Below are 27570 nucleotides of genomic sequence, written 5' to 3' on the forward strand. Positions count from 1 at the left end.
ATGAATTTTTTTTTGTTATTTGACTTTCCTTTTTTTTTACCTATAAAGCACCTTGTAACTGTGTTTTTAAAGGTTTATATTATTATTATCATCATCATCATCATTATTATTATTAATATTATTATTATTTATATTATTGTTATTGATACAATTATTATTATTATTTATATAAAGAGTGGAGTTATAATACTTGTCCTGAACACATGGTGTCACTCTTTCTCATCTATGCAGACAGTCACTGGAGTCGGACCCTCAGACTTTTCTCTCCCAGACTCTTTGTTACCACATTTATCACAAACCATCATTCTGTCAACTCACTGTTAACAATGTCTTTTTTGGCATAACTCAGCCAAACGTGTCACCATTCAATACAAGCACTTGTTGTAATTTGTGTGGAGTACTTAAAAGTTATAGTTCTGCGAACACTCTTGGTTTACTGTTAAACTATGTTAGTATAACCTGTTTGAAATTGTTAAATAGGAAGTTATATGTTTTCCAGTTTGCAAAGACCTTTGTTTGTTGACTATATCAAAAATGCATTAATAATTTGTTAATATGTATTTAAGAAATGCATTTTAACTTTTTTTTTTTAATGTTATTTTAGGGTTTGTACTATAATAAACAATGGATACATCCCCGTCTTTATATTTAGGCTGAAGGCAACACAAGAATGTAGGTTAAACTACTTTTTCATAGATGACACATCCCCAGTTGACCCCATGCGATGTTAAGATAAGTAGCCTCACTTCCTGGCTGTCTTGTGACATACAGACCAATTGATGTCTGTATTACCACCACGTCTCTTTCTGTGGGCTTGTATCAGCAAATGTCACTTTGTACTGAGCTTCCTACCACAGCTATAAATCCTGGGGGAAACAGGCTTTCACAGAGAGGTTTTATGGCACAGAGAATTCCCTTCTATTCTGCAGGGGGGGTATGCTGCTTTACACCCAGTGCTCATGTGTCTGAGGCCTTTTAACTGGAACAGTCCCAAAATATACATCTTTTTTAATATTAAGCATCCACATTACAGATATTTGTGCATTTTATTAAAGACAGATACTGTTTCAAATTAAGCCAGTTAGCCAATCGACTAAAAGATTATTGTCAGCATTCAGAAATATCAAAGATTGACTGATTCCAGCATCCTAAGTATGAGTCTAATGATCATCGTAATAAACTCACAGTGAGGTAAATATGTTAGAGTTTTGGGTGAAATAAGATATTTAAAGATGTCAGATTTGGCTCTGGTCATTTTTCTTGTATTCCATGATTCGTCAGTTAATTGTAAAAATAAATAATTGATTATATCAATTTATCATAACTGTTTAAATCTACAATCTGAATATATGTATATTGTGAATATAAATAATGTTTGTGCATTTTGTCACCGCTTGAACTGATTTCCTTCCAGATTTCACAGCCATGTATGCAGATCCACAGTATATACACTGTGATATGTCAATCACAAATTTAAATGCTGCCATAAAGTGATGACAAATGCCACTTGTCACTTTAAGTGAGTGAGAGGTGTTTTAATATACATAATGGGGACACTTTGTAAAGTGTTGTCCCTTTTAGCTTTAGTGTTGAGACTAGTCTGCTAACAGGCAACATTTGGACAGAAGTAATAACCTGAATACAACCTTGCATAACATTTCAGTCCAGTAACACTGGTATGTGTGTTTTGGGTCATATGACAGTGATCATGGATTGAACACATGCACAAGTAACATTCCTTCTCACATACAAAATGAAATGTTACACTGCATAGTGGTAGAAGAAGAAGTGGAAGAACTCTGGTCAACTGGGACTTCAGAGGATGAGCTAGCTAAAGGATGGAAGGATGGATGACAGTATAAGTTGTGTATTCAGAGTAAAAGTTATCATAATAATATTACCTTACAGTGCCAAACGTAAAAGGTCATGATGCAAATTGGCTTATTTCAAAACCATATCATGTTTATGGTTTGATCATTGATGTTTTCAATAGTTACATCTTGTAGCCGTTCATTTTAATGACTTAATGTAACAATGGGTAAATATCCATGGGAGTTATTTATATGTTGATCAAATTTTGTTTGGTGAATCTGCAAAGTAAATACAGTGCAGCACAAAGTACAATATTCAATATGAAATGTAGTGAGGTATAGTGGAATATAAGTAGAAGTATCGGTAGGTATGGTAAATAATATGAATACGAGTATAAAATGGTATCTGCTAATTTGAGCATCGTATATTAAATAGCAGTATACTATATACTGTATATGCTATAACTATAAAAAGATGTATGTGTATGAATATAAATAGGTATAAGTTCACAATAGTATACAATATGATATGAATATATATATACACAATCATATACGTACGTATGTTTTTTTTATCTCATACTTGTTCACTTGTTGTTCTTAACATGTATATGTTTCTATATTATTATGTGTAATGTGCCAAATGACATTTTTAACAAAAATAGTGAAAATAGTGGTGATAAGCTGAACCTTTAATAAACCATAATAAAATCCATATCAATAATTAGTGACATGGGTTTATTGCCCAGCCTTAATATGAATCACAGTAAAGGCACCACTGCACAATGTGAACGTGTGTGCGTGTGTGTTTACACCTGGATGGTCTTCTTCTTCTTCTTCTCCTCCTCTTCTTCTCCTCTCCTCCTCCTCCTCCTCCTCCCTCTTCTTCTTCTCGTCCTTCCTGTGCTCCACCACCAGGTCTCTCAGCTCGATACCACGTTTGCTCGAAACTGGGAAAGTCGCCCAGTGTGTGTCCGGAGGCTGAACTGCACCTGGGACGGAGCTGTGCGGTCCCCCAGCACCGAGGTAAACACATGTATTAACATTATAACATGTGTGTGTGTGTGTGTGTCTGTGGCCGTGGTTTTTCGCTGACTTACACACAGACACACACACGGACCTCTTTGTTTTAGCGAGCCGAGCCGAGCCGAGCCGCACGGAGGTTAGCTTCTGCTTCCGGAAAACAACCTTCACGCAGGTAAGACGAGTTTCGGTGTCGCCTCGATACCACCGAGCTGCTTTTGTGGGAACAAACAAACATGGAGGATGAAGCCGCTCGTCACTTTGAGACGTGTGTGTGCGTGTGTGCGGTGTTTTTCAGTGAGTTTACATGTGTCGCGTTTAGCTGCCGGTCGTGAAGGTGAAGTCAGACCGACGCTGCTGATGTGTTCACCTCCATCTGAGACACCGGGAACTTTCTGAGCTTTCCCAGTCAAGAGATAAGCATCAAACCAACAGCACTGGTCTGACACGAGGGGGGACACTGACTTATTTATGGTCCCAGTGGAACCACAACAGAGGTGGAGGCACATGAAGTAGACCTGTCTTCTACTGAGCACATGTAATAATACTCTATTACATGTACAAATACTGCATTTGCACTTGGGATGGGACAAAATATCAATATGGTTACATATCTTAGTCCTGGCGATTATCGCAATGTTGGCGCTACACATCAATATTGAGTTATTTAGTTGTAAAAGTACACATGATACAGACTTTTGGCAGTCTTTGTTTATTTTACATTAGATGGCACGTTGAAAAGTGACAGCGTGATTGTCACATCTTAAAGAGGCACTAAAATAAGACTTAAAGAACTTTTTGTCTATTGTTTCATCCCAGTTTGTGTCAAACCCCAAATTGCAGTGAGTAAATACACAAATCCTGCCTTTGTATTCTTCTTCAGTTAGACAGATATCACGATGCATCGTTATATGATTGTCTTGCAATGTGTCGATTATCACAGTATCACGAGTTACAATTCCATCTCAAGTATTGACCTTAAAATGTCCTTTTAATGTCAAAATTAAATATACTAAATATTCAGAGTGTTATTGTATATATTATAATATTAGTTGATATGTACATACAAGAAGTATTTTAATGTTGTCAACAACTGTATGTACTGTTGGGTACACTACTGAACCGATTTCCTTCAAACTGGAAGGATGTTGGGTATGTGAGGTAACTTTTGAATCCCCTCAGCTGTAGATGCATCATTAGAGATTATACTGCCCAACAGTTTATGTAGCAGTTCACATCACAAAGTACTTACTCAAAGTACTGCTCACAAAGTACTTGTGTACTCAAGCAAATAATTTGACTACTTCTTTTCGCCCCTGGTCAAACTGTAAAATCGATCAAATTCAGTCTAGAGACTTTTGACGCTACTGTTGTTGTATTCTTGGCACCTCTGCAGTTGCTGACACATCTTAATGTTCTTGGAAAATACAAGAAGACAGAAAAACCTGAAGATCTTTGAAGACATGTTGTTGCATTTGGGGAATTTGTACCTACAACTAGCATGTTCAAACTTTATCCAGCAGCCGCATTTTTGGAAAATCCCTTGAGAAAGTAGCTACCTTTTTCCTTTATGCTGAACACAATGGGGACATCCAGAGTTAAACCCATGGGTGGTGTTTGTGATGTTTTTGTCCCTGGCTGCTGTACAGTGGGAGCCTCAGGAGCTTAACCTCCATGTGTGATATGTTCCGGAGACACTGGTACCACAGCCCAGTGTCTCCAGTCTGTGGCTGGTTGGGTCGCGTGAAAGCTCAAACCAGGAGGGAGCTGGAGTGGGAAACTCTCTGGAGGATGGTGGTTTTAATGTCACTTGGACAGGTGGACTTATTTCCTGCTTATACATGTGCAATGCAAATATAGGTCATTGTATTTAAAGCAGGAGACTGTGCCTGCTGTGCAGCTGTTACATAATGTCCAGACAGTGCTCAAAATAGATGAAACATTTAACGGATATGATCGTTTTTATTTTTGGAAAGAAAGGAAATACTATTTTTAACTTAATGGAGAAAATATTCAATTCATCTCTAGTGACAAGTGACATGATGAAGCTATTCAAGTCTAATTTTGGCCTTGTTAGAGCTTTTTGCTGATGTTATTCTGAGACACTGAGGAGCGTAGTCGTTCACCTTTGGGTAGACGTGTCTTTCTTTTTCTGTTTCACGTGTAGCCGCCGTGTGTAATGTCTATTTCTAACTCCAGACATTGGTGTAAGCAGAAGCGAGCGTGACACACCTCCTGTCTCACGGAGTGGAGAAATTGTTTGTTCTTTTGGCTTCACCTGTATTCACTGAGGGTGTGGCAGTGCATGTGACTGACTCATATCAGCCATCAAAGCGAGTGATTCGGCTCAGCCTCGACGGAACGCCACCATGTGTAATCCTCTGGGAGACTGGAGGATACTGCAGGGCCACAGACATTTCTCCGGAAAGCTCAGACTGTCACATGAGCACAGGGCTTTGGACGAGGCGTCCCCACATCACGGTTGCTTTGAACTTTGCTTGACTCTCAACCGGTAAAAAACACGTTTCATGCCATTTATTGCAAAACTGTCTTCTTGTCTTAGTTTTATAAGCATTTCTTGTAAGTGTGGGATTCCTGGGAAATAATTTTCTTGTACCAGTGTAGGATTAGGATTAATCTATATCTTGTTATGTAAGCTGCTTTCAGACCTGAACTGAACCCCGGACATTTTCCCTGAAATTTTCTGGTGGGGCTTTATGTGAGAACGCAAATGTCAGAGTCAGTTGCTCCGGATGTTTTTTGGAATTTTTCCTGCCAGCCCCTCTAGGAAAATGTCCTGAAAAAATGTCTGAGTGAGGCCATGTGAGAAAACAGCGAGAGCTTGTCTGGAAAATCCACTGCAAGCGACTGGGCGCGTTGATGATGTATCTAACTGAAAACCTTCAAAAAAGAATACAAAAGAATACAAATATCTCTTTCCATGCACCACCCCTGAACGGAATATTCTAGTTTCCTGTTGTGGTGAAAATGTCTGACCTGAACAATCTCCTGCTGCTCTCTTCATATGTGAACGGCAAACTCAAGGACATTTTTCAAGAAGTTTTCTGGAGTTTATGTCAGAGTTTAGTCAGAAAGTCATAGATAATGTCTGATAGAACAAAGTAACATCTTCAGATTGCCATTTGTAGCTGCTGCTTCATTATCAAAAAAACTTCTTATCATTTCCTTTAGTACTTCATTAATAGTTTGCCTGGTTAAATGTCAGAGAATAGTGAAACCTGCTCATCTGAGTCTGAGGTTACGATTTCGTTTTGCTTGACCTTTCTGACCAATAGTCCAGAGCCCAGAGATAAGAAAAGATTGAGCAACTGTTAAAAGCTGAACTTGTGCATTGGTCAACTGGAACTCGGTAATGTTTGTCGTTTTTTCTTGGAAAATGGCTCAAACAATCATCCAATTACAAAAACATCGTCTGATTTCTGTTGGCCTAGAAAATATTTCATGTACAATGCCAGAAAATAATGAAAACTCCCAGTCCACCTTTCCTAAAGCCCAAAGTGACGTATTCAAAATGCAGAATGTTTTCAGTCAAAGCCTCTGAGATATTCAGTTTATTAACTTTATAAACAGAGAGAAGCAGCAAGACTTGGATTCATAATGTTGTGAGTCGAGTAATTGATTAACTGACAAATCAATCGATCGACTTATCGTGTCTTCACTGCACTTTTTTGGTTTACGCTGAACCATCTCGACAAGTCTCCATTTCATGTGGAAGATCCCAAGAAAGACGAGTACTTTTTATTGATTTCATGCTGCATCCTTGACAAACGTAGTGATCAGCTGTCGTGTTTGTGTGGGAACAGGGGGGCTTGATAGATGGCTTCCGATTCAGCCACCTCTGGAATCGCTCTATCTGCTGTGACTCCCAACTAGTGACAAGCAAATGCTGCACCTTAAGAATACAGCAGTAGACACGGAATTTGATGGGAATGAGGCTGTGAATGTTTTAATAATAAGAGAACCTGCTTTGCCCTTTTACAGTTGAACACCGTGTGTTTAACATGAGGGTAATGAGTTTATATCTTATTGTCTCATTGGTGCAGCAGGTCATGTGGTTTCTAAATAAGTGGCGCTCAGCCTAGTTTCTACTGTGCTTCTCTCCCGGACCTACAGGATCCATGGCCCGCTATCCATTACAGCACAAGGTATCACTTGCACAAAGTAAAGACAAAGAGAGAAAGAAGGCCTGTGTGACCTCAGCCGGGATGCGTGTGTGTGTGGAAAGACGTGTGCGCACACACTTGTAATCAGGCTTGTGTGTTTGCAATCAGTCATTCGCCTATAGAGAGTACTTTACTTGGAGTAGTGCAACATCAGCAGTCTGAGTCCCGGAACACACACATGCAGGCACATAGACATAAATATACACACATTTGCTGGAGAGAGGCAGAAGGAGCACTTCTCTTTCCCTTCTCTGCCTAGTTACACCAATTCCCCTCTGCATTCCTGACACCGGTGCGTGCGTGCGTGCGCGCGCGCACACACACACACACACACACACACACATACACAGGCTCACAGGCACACACACATTATTCTGACGGTGTGCTGCTGGAGAGGCAGGGCTCTGGTTTCATTCGAGCTTCAGGCAGCCGCTATGTTAGAGTCTTGTGTTTGCGTGCGGTGGCTACTGGGCGCTTGACAACAAAGATTTCATCTCGGGTGAGTCGCTCCAAAGTAATCACACTGAGGTAAAGGCAGTTCTTTTGTGGCTGAGATATGGACTGGTTCACTAAGGGAAGGCAACTGAAGGTAGTGAGGTAATTGCGTGGACTTATTTTTCCTCTTTTTTTCATCTGTGGTTATGTGCAAGGTACAAGGTTTCTTTACTACTTTGTATATTCAGGGGCAAATTTCTGATGTTAAAGTAGCATTTTGTGGTGTGTTGAATGTTTCTATGTCCCTCGAGCCACTCAGACATTAGGTCATAAGTGCTCAGCTCAAAAACTCCTCGCTTATGTTGCAAAAAAAGTAATTTATTGCAACTCATTTACATTTCAGTCCATTTATTATCTGCTCTGGTTTCCATGGAAGCCCTTCAACCTTGCCTCCAATGGATGAAATCTATTTTACAAAGTAGATTTCATGAGCTGAAACTTAATATATTTGGTTTGATTCATTCATTCATTTTTTTTTTATCATATGTGTAGTGAGCAGCCAAAAGTTTCCACAAAGAATGTGTTTCTAATCAGCACTCTCCTTATGAGAAGGCATTAAAGGAGATTAGGATTGGCACAAAGGGCTGGGGACCACTGCTGATTGGGTGCAAGGGGTCATTAGAGATGGGGGTTACATTTCTGCCCAGTTCATTCAAAATTCCTACTCTCGTGTAGTGCCATGTCTTTGTTCCTTCCCATTAGCAGGGCTTTGACTTAAGTCCCGCTCTCCTGCCTCATTTCACAGAGTTTTCGCCCTTTTCTGTTTGAGCGCGGTGACTTTTAGCTGAGATGAGAATTCCCTTTGTCCCTCAGGAAACTTGCTGAGAGGAAGCAGCTGTGGCTTGCTGCCTTATTGCTGCTGCTCAATGGATTTGTCATTTCCTGTGGAGCTGGCCAGTATGAGTAGGAATAGACCAAATTCTCCAATAGACTAAACTGTGCTTCTCCTTCTCAACAGAAAGAACAAAATGAAGACAAGGAGAAGCTGACGACTCTGGATTGTTGTTTCACTTTCACTATGGATTCAGCTTTGGAGATGCAGACATAGACTTTTACAAGAGACCGTTTCTGAGGAGATAAGATCTAAGAGGACACTGAGGTTTGGACTGAGCTCCCTCAGCCAATGGCTACAATAGAAACCAAAGGTACCAGCAGCTGCAGCACTGCTGCAGGACTCTCATGGGCACGGGTCTGTAAGGAGTGTGGCCAGCAGCATGATGGCCAGGACAGCCACCTGTATGAGTACCAGGACGAGGTGGACGACGAGCTGGTCTGCCACATCTGTCTGCAGCCCCTGCTCAAACCCATGGACACCCCTTGTGGCCACACTTACTGCTTTCACTGTCTGAGCAACTTCTTAAAAGAGCAGGACTTCTGCCCCGTGGACCGCCAGCGGCTGCAGTTGCATCAGTGCCGTCCCTCCAGCCTGCTGGTCAGGAACCTACTGGATAAGCTGATCGTAATGTGTCCTCACTACGACGAGTGCCAGCAGCAGATGCAGCGCTGTGAACTGCAGCCTCACTTGCACAACAGGTAAGAGTCAGGTTGAGACGTACGTGTTGTCATGGCAGCAGGTTCGGGGGATATAGTTAGATCTTCACCTGGATAAAATGATCGAGTGCAGTAGGATCTAAACGAATGAGCAAAAAATATTGTATATTCCCTTATTAAATACAAAGGTTGTTCACATTATCATTAACAGCCATACAGTGTAATATAAGCCTGTGTCATAGTTGGACTGGTCAGCACCGAGCACTGGGAGAAATCCTGCCACATTGGTTGGCCTGTGGATCTTAAAAAAGTTTTAAACAAAATTTTAAAAAGATGATAAAGTCTCTTCACTGACCGTGTCTGTGTGCCTGTCATGAGAGAGTGCACATTAAAGTGTAGGTGTTTGGGTACAAGGATCCCGGGCCAATCACAGAATCTAATTATTAGTTGATTGAGACAACATGAAGCATTTGAGTTTTATTTATTGTTCTGTAAATTTTGTCACAAATATCGTAAATATTTTGAGTGGAGCACTGTGTATGTGGTGTTACTAAATTATTATTTTAAAAAGCCGCCCCCCCAACTCTGTGGCACAGACTGAGGAATGTGAAATAACTATCATTAGCGTTAACTCAACCAGGTTCAGTTGACATGTTTTTTTAGCACTTAGATATACCATGACCTGGATGACTGAGGATCTCCACAGACAAACTATGTTTGCTTCTCTTCTGTGTGTCGTTCAAATGTTTGCAATGATTTCAAGATGAGGTGTAGGTTATTCAAGTTGTTTTTCACATGGCCAGCGTGGTGATTATCATCCCAGCCATGATGTAGTTGGTTGTGGGTGGTGGATAGTCCTGCTGCCGCCTCTCTGTGCAAACAACGAGGAGGCAAAGTTCAGGCATGGGGAGCATGCGGCCGTCACAGCACTCTGACTGACTTAATCAGACTCAATGCATCTCACCCAGACAACCTGCAATGCAGTGAAATTGTCTATTCATCTGCACAGAGCTTCTGTTTAAACCATGTGCATTAATACACTCTCTTTTTTTTTTTTAACTATCTCCCCTTTCCGCTTGAAAACACTTCACATTGATTTTCTTTCTCCCTGTTTTCCCGGTCAGCTGGCACTCCTCCTAACTAGAAACATTAAATAACATCTCTCCATTGTAAAGATGCTTATTCTCATGTGTTGTGTCTAAAGCGGTTTTCAGACATGCATATGTGTAAAAGCAGGCATCTGAGTCAGTTGCTCTGGAAATATTCCTGGACTTTTCCTGCCAGAGCTGTGTCAAATGTCCGAAAAAGGTCAGAATGAGCCCATTAGAGAATACAACAGGAAAGTAGTCGTGTGGCTGATGTTTCTAATGCAAAAAAGTATGTCAGGATTAAAAAGTGGTGCGATAGATGAAGAAGACGCTGACAAAGATGTCAACTTGGAAAGAGACTCGAGCGCTTTTGGTGAAAAGGGCCGTGCCCGTGTTGATTGTGTTTTCCACTGTGAAATTTACGTCATGAACTGTCTCCTTCATGCTCTACCTAGACGCCGGCCCTCGCCTGAATGTTATGGACATTTTCCTGTTATGGGGAACATGTCCGACTCAGACAATCTCCTGCTGCGTTCTTCATATGTGAAAGGCAAACTCAAGAAAATGCCTGTCTTAGAACAAAATGTCAATCATCACCCATGTCGTTCTTTTCTACTAGTTTCCTTCTTGTCCCTGTCTTTCCACAGATGTCCTGTTTTCAGAAGACTGAAGGAGGAAGCAGAGAAAAGGAAGAGGCCCTCGTGGAATGAGTTAAAGGGACGCAAGAGTGACGGGGAGTCGCCCGGTGATGCCAAACACTCGGCAACGTTGTCTTCTCGAAATCCCAGCCGGGATCAGCCTGAGCCTGGGCTGATTAATCCTGCCTATGAGGAGAGCGAGGATGGTATGAGGTCATTTTTACCTTTTATAACAGTGAGCCAATCACAATAGTCTGTGTTCTGTACTAACATGATGATTACAATCACCACTTTATAGGAGGCTGGTCCAACTCTTTGGCAATGACAGTGAATAATGTTTATGGAAGCTCCCAGACGTGGTGGAATTAGTTTCCCCCGCTCGGCCGATTGCAGAAAACTGAAATCCCCGTGCTCACCCTCTCCAGTGGGGGCTGTTGTCAAAACACACGGATGGGAATTGCTGATGTTTATAGCCTGAAGGTTTTGATTCTTAGTCTGTCACAGGTGAATCATCAGCCTAGACATAGAAAAATACACCAGCTCACGCATTTCTGATGAAGAAACTGACAAGATATTTCCACAGACCAAAGTTCAATGAAATCTAGTTTCCAGGCAACTGATAATCCCAGAGACGTTTGCATTTAGTCAAATCACTGCTGCATGCTATTCAAAATAAAAATAAAACGGTGAAGTACAACGAGTTTACACTTTTAAATCTAATTTAGTTATATATGTATTGTTTTGTTTTTTTTTCAAAATGTCAGCGTTCTGACTCATCCAGGTTTTTACTACCTCTGCAGTCAGCTGGGTTCTTGTCTTTGCTGGAGGGACCTCACAGTTAGAGGAGTTTGCTGCAGTATATAAACATTTGTATGGTCTCTGTGTACGTACAGACCAGTTCCAAGATGGAGAAAGTTCACTGTAGTTCAGTGTACTGAAACTTTCCCTAGCGTACTGTGATGTTAACAGGAAGACGTCCACTCTGCTTCTCTTCCGTTTCCGATCTATGTTCCTGTTCTCTGTGCTCGGTGAGAACAGTCGTCACCTAAAGTTCAAATGAAGGTTACTACCGCTGTGTCTCTATTTGTAAAGATTTCTCCAGAATTGTTAGATAAGCGGATCAGTTTTTATCTCTGTGTAGTAAAGAGATTGGTACAAGATATTCTCCATTTATCTAAACACGGAAAATGTATGTGCAGTTTGATTTTTCGATAAGATTTGCAGCTCATTATTTATAATATCTATAAGGGACATAATTGACAAAGACCTGAAGAGCTATTTTTGAGTTATTACTACATAATGGTTACTTTAAATCGCTCTTAAAACTAATTACAAAACTTGTTATCTTTCCACACCTCTGTCCATCACTTGTGTAGTTTATTTTGTAACATTGTAAAGTAACGTCAATATAAAGATGTGGCAAGATAAAGTCAGAGAAGCTGTAAATGAACAAACAGTAGCCAAATGTGACAGTTCGTGAAATGTCAGTAATAACTCATCATTGCACAGCTGTGTGTGTGTGTGTGTGTGTGTGTGTGTGTGTGTGTGTGTGTGTGTGTGTGTGTGTGTGTGTGTGTGTGTGTGTGTGTGTGTGTGTGTGTGTGTGTGTGTGTGTGTGCGCGCAACGTTAAACTATAATGATATTTTGATTGATTACTATAGATTTGTAAATTAATAATAACTAATAAAGTTATTTAGGGTTTAGATTTTATAAAAGCTTATATTTAGCCATATTAATTCCACTTGCTCCTCTGTCCCTCTGCCCTCCAGATAACACCCCTCTGCGGTCTAGTCTGGTGGCCGAGGCCAACATGGTGGAACTGTTCAGAGAGGAGCCGGAGGAGGAGCTGGGCTTCCGCATCGTGGGGGGGAAAGACACACCGCTGGGGAACATAGTGATCCAGGAGATTGTCAGGGACTCACTGGCAGGGCGTGATGGCAGACTGGCCCCAGGGGACCATATCTTAGAGGTGAGAGGGACTCATGAACCTGAGGAAAGTGTTGAGATAATACAGGCCGTGATGTCACATGATCATCTCTTATTCATCATGGGAATTCAAAAGTATTCCAGAGGCATTGTCGATATCCTGACACGCTTCAATTCAGCATATTTCTGCATTAACTCCTTGTTAATGGGTTCTCATGGTCCTGTATATGCAGCGCTCTTCTGCTGGGAACGAGAAAGTAGACATTCAAGATAAACAAGTTTTAGCTCCATGGTAACAAGGTGTGGTTTGTTATTGCTGAGCGCAAACACGTCATATCAGTGTAAACAACTCTACCTGGTTGCTGTCACTGATTGACTTTGAGAGGGTCAGGGTCCAAATATAAAGTAGATTGAACTTTAATGTTCTTTGTTATTTAATCAGTTATTAGGTAATGATATGACAGGCTCTCTGGAAGTGGACATAGAGGAGAGTAGAAGGACAGAATATGATTTGAATAACTTATGGCTTCCTCTCCTCCTTGGATTTCTACCCTCCGGATCCACATGGTTCCACAGTAAAATGAGCTGAAACTTCAGCCTGGGCTCTGGCACCCCTTCCTCAGTGTGTCCTCCTGCCTTCAGGATGTGGAACATTAGCCACAGTTTTTTTTTTATTTTCTATTTGGCTCTGTGGGAAGCTGGTGCCCGTGAAGACAGATGAGGGCAGATTGCATCACAGATCTCTTGAAACTCGATCTTTCTCTTCCCCCTGAACTGATGCATTTATTTCTGTTTCGCTCCAATTTCACATCAGATTCTCAGGACACTTTGACAGGCTCATCATTTAAACTGTGAAAATAAACAAGTAGTAAATTTAACTTTTTCGCTTGACAGAAAACTTTTCCCAGCGTCAGTCTTCATTTACAGTTTGACTGCAGTGTCTGTGTCTCTGTTCCTCTCTGTGGTGTTGTGTACACAGGTGAATGATATCAGCTTGGCTTCAGTCCCCCACGCACGGGCCGTCGCAGTGCTGCGGCAGCCTTCCCTCCTCAGACTCACGGTCATGCAGGAGAAAGGTTTCAAAACAAGGGATCCACGGTCTGATCATCACGCTCCCTCTTCCACCACTTCCACCGCGCTGCAGCCCTCTCAGAGTCCCCACGGCAACGCTACCTCCAGTCACAACCCCGGCACAGTCCTGCAGGTGACGCTGATGAAGAGTCAGCGCAGCGAACCGCTCGGAATCAAACTCATCCGCAAATCGGACGAGAGTGGGGTTTTCATCCTGGACTTGTTGTCTGGGGGTTTGGCAGCAAAAGATGGAAAACTGAGGAACAATGACAAAGTGTTGGCCATTAATGGACACGACCTCAGACATGGTACACCGGAGAGCGCTGCCCAGATCATACAGGTATATTAAAGGATCACAGACATGATGACTAAATACAAATGACATTAACACTATTATTGCTGAGTTAACTTCTGTATATTGAACCTTTCTTTTTTGGGCACAGACAGGTTATTGTGTAATAATGTGGTTGTGAGCATGGACTGGTTTGTTTTGCTGCGTTTATGGAATTTAACACACTTTAAATTGTCGATTTAGTTGGCAAATGAATCACAATAATGACCTTGAATCGCTCTCAGTTGAGCACATACCTCAGCCAAGGCAGAACAATTGTACACATGATATTGTAGTAAGTGAAAAAACATTCCAGGATCTGCCCCTTAATGTGCATCTACACCAGAAGTTTATGGGTTCTTCCCCAGGACCAGGCCCGATCCCTCACCCTGGTGTTAATCAGTTTCATAGTTTTTGCGTAATCCTGCTCACAAAAACCCCAGAAACAAAGAGACTTGGGTGAAAACATACATTCCTTGTCAGAATGTAGCTATGTTGTGAGAAAATCAACCCCAGAGCGACACAAAGAAGACGAACAACATGCAAACAGATCATCTCAATTCTCGATTCAGTCCCTTTTTATTGGTTTTTAGTTTCCCACAAGTATTTTCTAAGAACAATCACTGCTTTCAGTTACTTTGTAATTATGCAATATGCACAAAAAAAGCGCTGCTCGATTAGAGGCTGCAGCGCTCATTAAATCACACAATGTGAAAGTGATTAAAACAAGGTTCCAAGTAGTCGGGCTGCTAATGTGACTGATTTAACATGATTCAAACTCTCTTGACAATGGATATTCTGTGGAAGTAATTGCTTTTCCTTTGTGCGCATTAAGGCCAGTGAGGTACGTGTGAACTTTGTGGTGATGAGACCTGCAGAGACTCAGGAGGAAGGAGGAAGCAGCAGAGAGGGACAACAGGGACGAGCAGCGAGGAGGGCGCCTGAGCCCCAGTACTTCAGACGACAGTCCACATACATGAAGGTAATATAAAGACCATTAACTCTCAAACTAAGACAAATTACTCCTGTCTCCTTTTTATCATTAATATTTTAGATAACATTTTTTTGTTGTTGCCCATAACCAGCAGTAAACGGCTCCAATTTCAACTTCTTCTAAGATCATTAAGTACAATGTTGGGCACAGTATCTAACAAACTTTGCACATTTCTGTTAACACAACGTAGTCGTGATGACCGCTCCTTTGTCGGTCACACTCAGTTGTACCATACACTGTCAGTAGAAAGAATAGCAACCCCCCAGTTGGGGGTGAGAAGCTTTGAGAGCAGACACCTGCGTCGGTGTGCAGAGATGAAAGCGGCTCTCAGGGGCCTCCCTCTGTCCTGATCAAAAGGCCCGGGGTGCTGCTCACTCTCCTGCTACACAGCCACTGGCTTGTTGTGTTTTGCTTGTTTCTATGGGTGGCAGAGGATCAAAGCTGGTAACAGTTAGCTTTCGCCTGCAGAGTGGAGCCTTTTCGTCTTGCTGGGGGGGGTGGGCTCCCTGCTGGGGAGGAGGAAGAGACCCCACCTCCCCCGAGCTTCCCTTCTGATGGTTTACAGACTCAAGAAAGAAACAAGGGGGCTGGTTGGAACTGTCATTTTCCACACATCTCCTCCTCTACGAGAGCCTAGTGTTGATCCTCACACGTTCCCTCTTCCCTTAGTTCTCAGCTCCCACTCAAGTGTTTCACATTTGTTTCTACGAGAATCAATTAAGTCAAAAGATCCTCGAGGTGCTGAAGTAAATTGACAACATGTTCTCTCAAACAAGATAGGATTAAAGTAATTAGCAATAAAGTTTGTGAATAATATGATACACTTGAAAAAGGCCAGCATAACTTTAAAAATCCAAACTGTGATGTTGATAAATATATTTGTCGTTGCTTCATTTTAATCTGTCTCATTGTTCATGCAGGATCCTCCAGGTGGGTTTTCCAGCCATGAGAAGACTGTGAGTCTGAAGAAGGAGCCTCGGCTTTCACTGGGCATCACCATTGCCGGGGGGAGGGACTGTCGCAGCCGCCTGCCTGTTTACATCACAAGTGTGCAGCCTGTCGGCTGTCTGCACCGAGATGGAACCATCAAAAGAGGTAGGAAGCAACATCTGGCCATCCGCCATTTTAACTTTGAATAAGGGATTTGACTTCAAGATAAAGACATTAAACCAGGACTAAAACTAACTATTTGTTAGTTGTACATCAACAACAACTCATCACATGTTAAAGCTCAAAGCAATCAACCTTCTAATCCATGAATCAACTGATGTCTAATGTTGAACACAAAGATCCCCTGAACTAACGGTTGTCTTCACAACATCATGTGTTTCCTCAGGTGACATTCTCCTGAGCATCAATGGTGTGGATCTGACCCAGTTTACCTACAACGAGGCCGTTTCGGTGCTGAAGGCTCAGACAGCTCAGGCCCAGGTGGTGCTGCGAGTCATCCAGACGCTCTCCGATGACTCAGAGGAGGAAACCGAGGCCGCCACCATGGACGAACTGGACCTTATGGACGACCCGCGAGATGACGCCCTCAACTGGACGCCGCTGTGGACTCGCTGGTTGGGATTACCGAGGTAGAGAAGCTTTCATTACCATCAGTTCCTGGAGGGTCTGTCCTTTATGTGAAAAAGTTCATTCTGACCGTGTCCTCGTTGTCTCAGCCACATGCACTGGTGCCGGGACATCGTCCTGCAGAAGACCAACAACGAGAGCTGGGGCTTCAGTATAGTCGGGGGGTACGAGGAGAGCCACGGCCAGCAGCCTTTCTTCATCAAAACCATTGTGCCTGGTACACCTGCTCACTTTGACGGACGCCTCAAGTAAGTTCACCCCAGTTTGACTCCCGTATGATCTGCTCCCGTGTCCTTTCATCGCTCTGACTGGCCTGTGGTTCTCTCCAGGTGCGGTGATGAGATTGTGGCGGTGAACGGAGCCACGACGGTGGGAATGAACAACTCGTCTCTCATCCCCATGCTCAAGCTGCAGAAGAACAAAGTCACACTGACTGTGGTGTCGTGGCCCGGGAGTCTAGTGTAGAACACACATGAGCACATTCACTCTCTAATCCTCTCTCTCTCTCTCTCTCTCTCTCTCTCTCTCTCTCTCTCTCTCTCTCTCTCTCTCTCTCTCTCTCTCTCTCTCTCTCTCTCTCTCTCTCTCTCTCTCTCTCTCTCTCTCACACACACACTCTGCCCTGTTCAGCTGCATTCTTGACTGGGCCACTCATTGACTCTTCCATATGTAACTCACTGTTTGGTTACGTTCTTGTTCGGGCTTTTAATTAGTCATGTAACACGTGTGTACATACGAGCCGTCCTGTGTGCAGGTACCTGTTTGTGTCAGTGTCTGGTGAACTCGCAGGGCAGTTTAATCAGGGTGCAAAGATGATGACAATCAGTGAAGTACTCAAAACACTACGGACAAACTGGAAGGATTGTTGTTGTTTTTTTCAGATGCCGGTTTTACCCTCTTCTGAAGCTTTATATATATTTTAGCTTAAATACGTTGGATGATGTTATCGTTTAGTGGTGACTTGATTCAAGTGATTCACATAAACAGAATCCAAAGATGAAATGTAGATCTGACAGAACATGTAGAAAGTTATGTATTGATGAATAGTAGGTGACTATATATAAAAGAAAATGGCGAGTGTAAAGTCTGATGCCAAAGACAGAAACAAATCCTCCTCTCTTTTAACTGGTGTATCACTAGTGTGATTTTTATCAACTTTATTATTATTGCACTTTCAAAACGTGCAGCAGAACAATTAAGCCATGTTGGAAAAGTAAGAATGGATTATAAAAACAAACATGTAGATTACTTTAAAGGTAAATAAAAGAACTACACTCACATTTGGTCTGAAACTGACACTGGCTTGATTCCAATGGGAACATTCTGTTGAAAAATCGGAGGTTCAGTCTTATTCAAGCCATAAAAGTGATCAGTATAAACGTACTCTCCTGTAAAAGTCACTTGAAACCTGCGTGGACCATTTTACCAGAGCTGCATAGGTAGGAAACAGCTTGGGTCCAAGTTTATTTCCTGTTAGTTCTTATTTTAGCGACAGGAAATAAACCAGGACACATTATAATAGTTGTTTTAAACTGTGAGTGGGTCTAAAGAAGCGAATAAACCTGTGATGAATGTTTGGTATTGATGCATAAACAAGATAACTTTTTGTCATTTGATCCATGTCCGTGTATGAGTGCTCTGTATTTGAAATGCCTCCAATTGATGGACTCTGACAAGTGGGTGCCTTGTCGACACTGAAGGACAAACCAGAACGTATACTTGCCTTAAATTGCCGCTCTACCAAAATGTGTTTGCTCATTCTTTTCCTGTCATGATAAAGTGTATTTACCTTGAATATGAATTTGAAGATGAATGGCCTGGTCCAGATGAATTTACTCTTTGTGTCAACACATTCCCAGTGGCCTTTTCTTGTATCTTAACTGGTGCGAGATTTATAGAATAATCCAGAATATCACCACAGAATTAGTTTTTGAATCAGAGTGACTCTGAAATATTAATTGTCTGCGTTGGCCTGTCCAATGTTACATTATGTTCAATAAAATCATAATAATAACCGTGCGATTCTTCTGTTTATACAATCAATCAATCAATCAATTAAACTTTAATTATATAGCACATTTTAAACAATTCAAATGTATTTACGGGTGTTTGATTAGAATAGAATATCAACATATTTTTTAATAGGAAAATCAATAATATTCAAAGAAATAAAACCTTAAAATTATGAACACTACATAACAGCCAAAATAAATAGGTGGGTTTTAAATGTAAGTTTATTTTTTATTGTCGCTGTGCCACATTCCACTGGAATACATAACATCCATAGTAAACTGCAGGATGAGTGCAAATGGTGATTTACCACAGTCAGAAATGTCCAATAAACTGTACAGTGACCCCTGGTGGACACAAACTGCAGAATAAAGAAGTGACCCAGGCTCCAACTCATGCTGAGAAAACTAATTTTAGACTGAGAATGTTAAAGAAGCACAAACACGAGTTTTCAAGAATTCTGAACTTCCTCTTTGGACAAAGAAAGTCTTCTGTACCAGTTAAGACTTAAGGGTTCAGAGCAATGATCGAGTATGAATGTAGAGTGTAAATGTAGAGTGTGCAGTTCACATATGTGAATATCTTCATGTTTAAACACACAGACCAGTACAACTAGCTACACATCGCAGAAAGTACATAGGAAAGTCAAACAGAGAAAGACGATCAACATAGTGATGAGTAGCCAGAGGTGGAAGTGTTCAAGCCATACAATGATGCACAAATACTCTGGTGCAGGTTTAAGTCTTGCATTCAAAATTCCAAACAGAGTAAAATTAGCAAAGTATTATCAGCAAAAAATACTTTGCATTGTGCAGATATGTTTAATTTTGGTGGCACTGAGGTCCTGAAAGAGGATTGTTTTTTTAAATGTGCACAAGATATTTTGTGCACAGCAAAATAAAAAATTGTTACTCTTCAGGACTTCACTGGATGTAACTGAGAAGGTCTAACCAGCCAAATATCTGAGAATACCCGAGTGTCCTTTACTCTGTAATTATACATCAAATTTTATAAGCTGATCATGTTCTTTGTACTTAAAATCATAATGACTACTAACCATAGTAGTGAGATACCTGTAAAAATGTCTTATGAAATTTAGTAGAGAGGAAGTACCATAAACTGGAAATGCTCAAATAAATTACAAGTACTTATATCTTTTTAAATTATCACTTGAATACATTCAAATTCACTATAAAATATTTTTGGGCTGTAATCCTAAATGACTTTAAGGAATAAACTGCTGGATTAATCAAATTTTTTTGGTTAACACTTATTTAAACTGCACCACGATTAAAGACGCTATCCTACATTAAGTGAAACTGTGGCAGTAACTCGAGTTTAAAACGTTAGAACATTGGTGGAGTAAATTACCGCAGTAAAATCCTCTCAACAGAGACAGACTGTGAATGAGAGAACAAAAAACACAAAGGACCATAAAACGGGCCCCAGTGAAACCCACCACCTCCGTATTCGGGGGTTGTGGTGAGATACAGTAGACACATGATTCCGTATTTTCTACACTGTGACCACTGATGCACAACATTAGAAATCAGCAGCAGATTACGCTAACAGCGCTCCTGACTTTTACAAATGTGTCGGGTAATTGCAGGCTGTCTTGTTAAATGTAACGATGCAACACCTTGTTAAACATGACAAATAGCCACATTTCTGGTGGTGGGGCAGCGGGCTGCAGGAGGGGAGCGGCGGCAGAGGTCAATAATGATCCGGTTTTACTAAGACGACACATTAACTGAGCGTGACGGCAAATAACAAACTTTTCAAGTGGAAAAAGGATGCGACAGCAAGGACAAATCAAAATTGACAATTTATTTTTCTCTCTCCATAGGGATCAAGTCATCATGACAAACATTTACATGGATTTATAACAGGGACAACACTGGGTTAAGGGATTTGAAATCTCCTTGGTACAAGAGAACAGATTTCCACCTGCACGTCTCTGCGTTTCACCAACAAAATCCAGAGGCACTCTAATACGACGCAATACAGCAATGTCTCCACTAACAGTCAGGAAAATAATACTAACACTGGACAGAGTGACTGGAACAAAGGAACCATCTGCTCAAAACACCATGTACTGTTGATGCATGTGCTTCTCACACATATGGAGGACCAAACACGGCACAGGGAGGAGTACAAAACTATAAAAACTCAATGAAATGTCGGGTTAAACTGAAAAAAAATAAAACGAGTTAAAATCTTTTTCTTCCTTCTGCACGTCAGGGAGCTGCTGATGCTTCTCCAGCTTTAAGAGATGATGAGTCATCGAATGACATCTTCATTGGCAAAAAACCACACAGGAACAAGCGCAGCTCTTGTTATTGGATTATTCAGGATTAGTTATAATCTCATATCCTGACTTTCTGCTGCGTTCAAGTGCAATAATCAGTCCTAACTCTGGCATCACTGTAACTATATGGCTTACAAGGTAAACAGGTCCATAAAAACTAGAAAGGTACATAGACATCTTTCATTCATCAAAACTATGGTACAACAATATATTGGCAAAAAAACTAAGTAGCTAAGTAACTTTATGTAAACAATGGAATACCACTGAATGTACAGCTTATCCTAACGTTGTATATACAGATCAAGTTCTTCTACGAGCTAGTTCCCATATACAGAGAATTACATGTCAAAGAAAACACTGGGTGATGACGCAGACCGCACGTCAGGCAATTTCAACCCATCCCATCTACTTGCAAAGAACTGGATTCAAAGAAAGGAAACCCAACGAACAGCGTTTGAATCTACAGACTTGAATTATCCAATACCTTCCTCCTCCTGTTACACGTTCAAAGAATTCTACATAAGGCAAGGATAGTCAAGGAAGGTGGAGGCATCACATTCTTTGCAAGGGATTACTGATATAACAGATGGGATACAGGCTGATGGTTCTTTGGGGTAAATGCACTTTTTGAAAAGTTTCACTTGTTTTGTCACATGTAACAAAAAAAAAAACTCACATCTGAGTGCAACAGAAGGGGACAAATCTAGTTCTGTCGGGAAAATGTGCAAAATCTGCTCTAAAGCAAAGTGACAGTGTTGCAAACGTACAAGGTACTGGGAGATGTACGGGTCGCCACTGGAAACACCGGTGCAGACCCTGACCTCCGACATACTGTATATACAAGGCACTAAGGATGAGATTCAAGGGCCACACGTCCAGTCTGATAACAGCCGCCTCAGTCCGGTCGGAATATAGGATATTTGGGTAAGAATTCTATAAGAATCACCTACAGAGGGAAAGAGGAAAGATGTCAAAATACAACTGTGTTAACTACAGCAGGCTATTAATCAATTTACAGAATATTGACTGATAATCTGGTTTTAATCACACAGACTAAAGCTGCTTGCTTTCAGACATGCACCACACATGCACATTTTCCTGAGATCTTCTGAAAGGACTGTATATGAGAACGTAAATGTCAGAGTCTGTTGCTCCGGACTTTTTACGGAACTTTTCCTTCCAGTCCCCAAGTAAAATGTCCAAGGAGCCCATGTGAGACTGCAGCAGGAACATGTGCAGAAAATTCACTATGAGCACAAAGATGTTTTGATGACATTTCTAACAAGCCACGGACACACACACAAAAAACACAAGATGTAGAAAACACAACGAAGATTATTTTATTTTTATGTAAAAAAATAACTATTATCCACAAATGAATCAGTAATGAAATAATCACCAGGTGAAGCCCTAAACTGTCAAGTTTTGTAATAATGCAGTAATTTATATCCGATTGTTTTGACAGTGTACTTACATATTCCATCATGTTACTGCTTTCACATTTTCTTTTACTGAGTTTCCAGTGCAGACCCAGCTGACGAGAGAAGACACAGGCACAATGAATGAACATCTCAAACACACACACACACACACACACACACACACACACACACACACACACACACACACACACACACACACACACACACACACACACACACACACACACACACACACACACACACACACACACACACACACACACACACACACACACACAAAAAGGAAAATCTGTCTGAAATCTCCCCTTCAGTGTCGGGGGAATTTAGGAGCAGGGGCTGTCTGGTCTCACCGGGGTCAAACGGTGGCCAGACACCCTGAAGAGTTTCCTTTATGCCTGTGCACAGCTACTAGCTGTAATTTGTTGCTGCGAGACAAAACAAAATTAACACCGCATTTTAGAGTTGACCTCACCGTCCCTCTCAGACCTCGAGCACCAAATCTAAGGTAAACAGCTTTGAGGCTCTCAAGAGTTTTCAAAGACAGACTAATGGTGATTATCCATCATGATGATACTCCAGCGCACACTGACAGACAATTAAGCACTTTCTCACAGGTGCTTATGTGTAATTTGTCGTCTCTCTTACCTTGTGATATAATCGGTTATTTTCCCACTCTAACAACTTCTGAATCGACCGTCGTGTCTGTTGGAAGAGAGAGAAAACCTTAACACAAGCAGGATACTTTACGCGTTCACTTTTGCACTTTTGCACTAAACAGCAACGGTGTAAGGATTTATGGACTGAAGTCACATTTTACCAGCTTGTAATGTCCACTTTGTTGCCAGTAATTCGGTGTGGTGGGTAACGCCACCTTTAAATGACACACCCTTGAGCTGGGCTGGAGCTGTGTGGCGCAATGCATCATTTCTACACAGAGCCACTAATTGAACACGGGTTGTTATTACCCTCTACACTTAGACCAATGTGGCTGAATTGCTACAACAGCCCCTGAGTAATCACTGCTGATGTAAGGGAGAGTTAAAATGTCCGCGTCTCGTCACGGGCGGTGTGGGACTCACTCTCTTGTTGAGGCAGATGACGGGCCATAGACTGCAGCCCACTGTACAGCAACAGCACAGGCAGCCGCACAGAAGCCACTTCACATTCACGGGCAAGTTCTTCTTCAGACAAGCGTTCACCCTGCTGATACTGGTTTTAAATTCCTCTGGTGCTACCTAAGAAAGAAAAAGAGAAACTATGTAATAAACAGTTCCTTTTTAATCAGAGAATTGAGGCATGAAGCAAACATCTTAGAAGGACAGAGGGTAAGATAAGTGTTGTTGTTGTTGTTGTTGTTGGAGATGACATGAAAGATTCCTACTTTCTCAAAAGAAAACCTGAGCGCAGAGATCAAAGGGCTTGAGAAGAGCAACAGGTAGATATTTGCAGATGTTGTCCAGAGATGAGATGAGATCTCTGAATGCAATGGCTCTGACTCGCTAACCGAGCTCTAGTCTGTTCAAGGCAAGGAGGGATTCAAAGGAGAGATAAGCTCAGTGCCTGTGGCAGCGACGGTCAAACAACTTGAATGGATGCTCATTCCACGCTGAGTCTGTACGCCATAAAACAGGGGTCGTAATCTTTTATGACAGGATGCAAAGGTCTCTTTGCAAACAGCCCAAGACCTCGGAATAAAGCCCAGCAGGGCCTGATCTGCACCCTTCAATCATCATAATTGTGGCCTCATCCATCACATCACCCTGGGTCACAATACTGAAGGTACTTTTTATGGGCCCACACTTCCCTCAGCCAGCTCTTACCCCTGCAGCCTTTTTGTGTTTCTGTGTCTGACCCAGGAAGCTTTCCGGCGGAGTCTTCATTTCATTATTTTATCACCAGGAGTTGGACCCTTCGAAACACTGGGGTCGCCGTCAACTGAGCCCCATAGACGGCTTACTCATTTACAGAGCTGGACAGCAGCACATTCAGGCTCTTTTCTATGCAGCTGTGGTGCGTTGCTTGAAACGCTTCTCGGTGAGATCAGACCCACTTGGAGAGGTTTGAATGGGGAGGTTTGGGGAAGTTGGGGCTGTTAAAGGCCCAAAAGAACAAAAGAATCACTGTGGTTTGAATTGCTTAATTCTTCCCACTTGGAATTGAACAGAAAAGCAGCCTGCGAGACCGACATGCAAGGAAACCAAAAAGCAACAGTACCTTTCCCGTGAGAACAGAGGGGAATTCTGTGTCAAATCTGTTGCTCAGTCCAAACCTGAGAAGAAGAACAGATAGACAAATTCAATGAATAAATCAAATAAATTCAAATGTAGAAAATGTGCTTTTACTATAAATGTAATAAGAACAAAAGTAATCCACAGCAAGTGCAGAATTATATTGTTTGATTGCATGAGATATAACATGCTGTGGGTGCATTAAATCACAAATAATAATGGCACAGAAAAGGATTAATTTTACTGTAGCTCTTCATGTGAACAGATTAAATCAGTCAAGGGAAGTAAATGTCATCATAATACCAACAAACCATTAAAATAATTAATAATCACCAATATCATCATCTTGGAACATAAAAATCCCTTCAAACATCCAATACATTATTTACATCCTAACTATAAATAGGACGATAGAAGCCGCTGCAGATGTGATTACAATCAATAAACGTATAATCCTCACATTTATTAATTTCACATTTGATATGTGGTGTTTCATCAGTGTATTTGCAGAAGTGTGTAAAAGGTTAAGACTTTAGATTCCTATTTAAACATCTCATCGTACAGCATCAGTGTCTGATTGCTCCTGAATTCATTCAGCAGCATGACAACAAGCCCAGACACACAGACTGAGCCATTTCAAACGAGAGTATCTTCAGCCACAGGAACAAGGAGTTCAGGAACAGATGGTCTGGCCATCACAGAGCCCTGATCTCCACATTGTGGAGTCAGTCTGGGATCATATGAAGAAACAGACAATTCTCCAAGATGCTTTAACAAACTACCTTGATAAAAACAATCCCCTTTACTTTAGAAACCTGGTGCCATTTTAAAGGCAAACGGTGGACACATCAAATAATGGCTGGATTTACTTGTTCCATTTTGACCTTTTACTTAACGGTTTGCTAAATATTGTCCATATGCAGATGTGTTCACAGCCTCATGTGAACCAGAGGAACCATTTCTTTGGGTTAAACAGATGTAGAAGTTGAAGAATTGGAAACAAGACAGAAGTAAGCTGAGGTGCAATTTAATCATTTTCTACACTTCTCATTGGACACATTGGTAAAGCTGAATCACCTTCAGCTTCTTGTCCCCTGATAATAACATTTCCTCTTGTATTTAACTTCACTGAGAAATGTTCATCTTAACATGACTTGATTAGACAAAGCTCATTAATAACAGAACCCATGTGAGCGGTCACAGATATAACATCCACATGCAAGGCTGGCAAACACAGCTGAGACCTACAGTGTGTAATCGAGTTAATGTTATGATGAAGGTGAGGGGAGATCTGACAATGTTGACATCAACCTTTACACATTTACCCAGAGGTTTCAAAGTAAAATTCGCCATCGATGGACATCCTAACAATTCGTATCTCTAAGTTGTAACTTCTGAGACCATCAGTTGCAACTGAAAACGATATAATTAGCCTATTAATCAATGACACCAAAAACTGTGGAAAATGACCATCACAGCTTTGCAGAGCCAAACATGTATTCAGATCTCTTACTTTGTTTGACTAAAAGTCCAAAACTATAATATCACTGACAAACAAACGTCCACATCCACAGAACTATTTAATTTATATTTACTCATGGAAAATAAAAGCATTTGAGAAACTGGAATCAGAGAAAATCTGACACAGTTTCACTACGTTTGCTTCAAAATTGACTGAAACAATTGATCGATTGTCAAAACAGCTTCAGATTCTTTTCCTGACTAACCAGCTGTTCAAGTAATGGAAGCTGTCAACGTGAGATGAGTGGAACAGGAAGTTTCCCTCTGAAATATATGTGATAACAAAGTAAAGTAGCGTAAAAAAGTAGTAAAAGCAAATCTGAGGAATAATTAACAGCAGTAAATACAGATGTAAACGTAGTGATGATGGTGTTAGAAACACAAACACTCTGCTCGGTGACAACATGACCGTCAGACTTGTCTATGACGGTCACGTTGCTAGACGACCACTATGTTTGCTCCAAAATTGACTGAAACAATTAATCGATTATCAAAACAGCTTCAGGTTATTCGTCTGTGAATCCACTCACTGACTAATCAGCTGTTCAAGCAATGGAAGCTGTCAACGTGAGATGAGTGGAGCAGGAAGTAGGAACTATGAGATTTATGTGATAAAAATGTGAAGTAGCGTCAAATAGCAGTAAAAACAAATCTAAAGAATAGTTAAAGGAAGTAAATACAGATGTGAACGTAGTGATGATGGTGTTAGAAACACAAACACTCGGTGACAACATGACAGTCAGACTTGTGGCTGCCCGGGCATCACATGTAAAAACTTGCCTACCAATGACTACCGGTTGCTAGACTACCATGGTATCGTGGTTGCCATGGGGACACGGCGCCGTTGGCGTTAGTTTATCTCGTCACATTATTCGGGAGCGGAACCGTTTTCTCGCGGTGTCCCGGCAACAAATGGACAAACCCCGTCAGCTGTTGTGATTTGCGTTAGCTCGCAGGCTAGCGGCGGGCTAAGCAGGGGCTAACGACAGCGAAGCGACCCCCGGGGACAGACAGACACGCGGCCCCGCTTACACTGTGATGTGTCCGGCCCCTCGCATCACCACGGGCTCCGGACAGTATCTGGGCAGCAGCTCCTCGCTCGCTACGCGCTCATCCTCCTCGTCTTCCAACTCGTAAATGGTATCAAAGTCCGCCATGTTGGTGAGTGAGGCGCTCGTGACGTCTGCGCTCGGGGGGCGCGCACGGTCGCCGGAGCGGGAGCGCGGAGCGGGAGTTGGCGGAGCGCGAGCGTTCACGTGAAGCCGAGCAGAGAATACAAATTAAAACTTCATCAATGTGAGGAATCAGGAGGAAAACGGACACATTTAGCTTTTACATGATATTTATACATTTAAATGCTGCACTTGGAATTTGTTTTAAATGATAAAGTTATGGACTAAACCAGTAGAAGTCCTTAAAAAGCTGCTGAC

General features: G+C 41.6%; 2 protein-coding genes across 5 annotated transcripts; one reads left to right on the plus strand and one right to left on the minus strand.

The window, feature by feature from the left end:
- The first annotated feature begins 2709 nt into the window (after nt 1–2709).
- On the plus strand, nt 2710–22555 carry lnx2b (ligand of numb-protein X 2b). 4 transcript variants are annotated; one of them, XR_004615138.1, is made up of 11 exons: nt 2710–2837; nt 8472–9046; nt 10740–10936; nt 12501–12700; nt 13637–14068; nt 14895–15041; nt 15974–16148; nt 16390–16633; nt 16721–16879; nt 16961–17153; nt 22525–22555. XR_004615138.1 is itself a non-coding variant. In XM_034597559.1 (11 exons), the coding sequence occupies exons 2-10, from the start codon at nt 8637–8639 to the stop codon at nt 17094–17096; spliced, it is 2100 nt and encodes a 699-aa protein (XP_034453450.1). In that variant the 5' UTR covers nt 2710–2837; nt 8472–8636; the 3' UTR covers nt 17097–17126; nt 17197–18645. The 4 variants fall into 4 exon arrangements, 3 of the variants coding, with proteins under 3 accessions (XP_034453450.1, XP_034453448.1, XP_034453451.1); XM_034597559.1 differs by lacking the exon at nt 22525–22555 and adding an exon at nt 17197–18645 and having other exon boundaries at nt 16961–17126; XM_034597557.1 differs by lacking the exon at nt 22525–22555 and adding an exon at nt 17201–18645 and having other exon boundaries at nt 16961–17126.
- On the minus strand, nt 20456–27339 carry chic1 (cysteine-rich hydrophobic domain 1). Its single transcript, XM_034597562.1, has 6 exons — nt 27173–27339; nt 24606–24660; nt 23471–23626; nt 23037–23093; nt 22424–22483; nt 20456–21895 (listed from the first exon to the last, which is right to left on the minus strand). Exons 1-6 carry the CDS (start codon nt 27295–27297, stop codon nt 21845–21847), a joined length of 504 nt encoding a protein of 167 aa, XP_034453453.1. The 5' UTR covers nt 27298–27339; the 3' UTR covers nt 20456–21844.
- Between the last annotated feature and the right edge of the window lie 231 nt (nt 27340–27570).

Source organism: Hippoglossus hippoglossus, chromosome 10 (genome assembly GCF_009819705.1).
Source record: "Hippoglossus hippoglossus isolate fHipHip1 chromosome 10, fHipHip1.pri, whole genome shotgun sequence".
In the NCBI taxonomy this organism is placed as follows: Eukaryota; Metazoa; Chordata; class Actinopteri; order Pleuronectiformes; family Pleuronectidae; genus Hippoglossus; species Hippoglossus hippoglossus.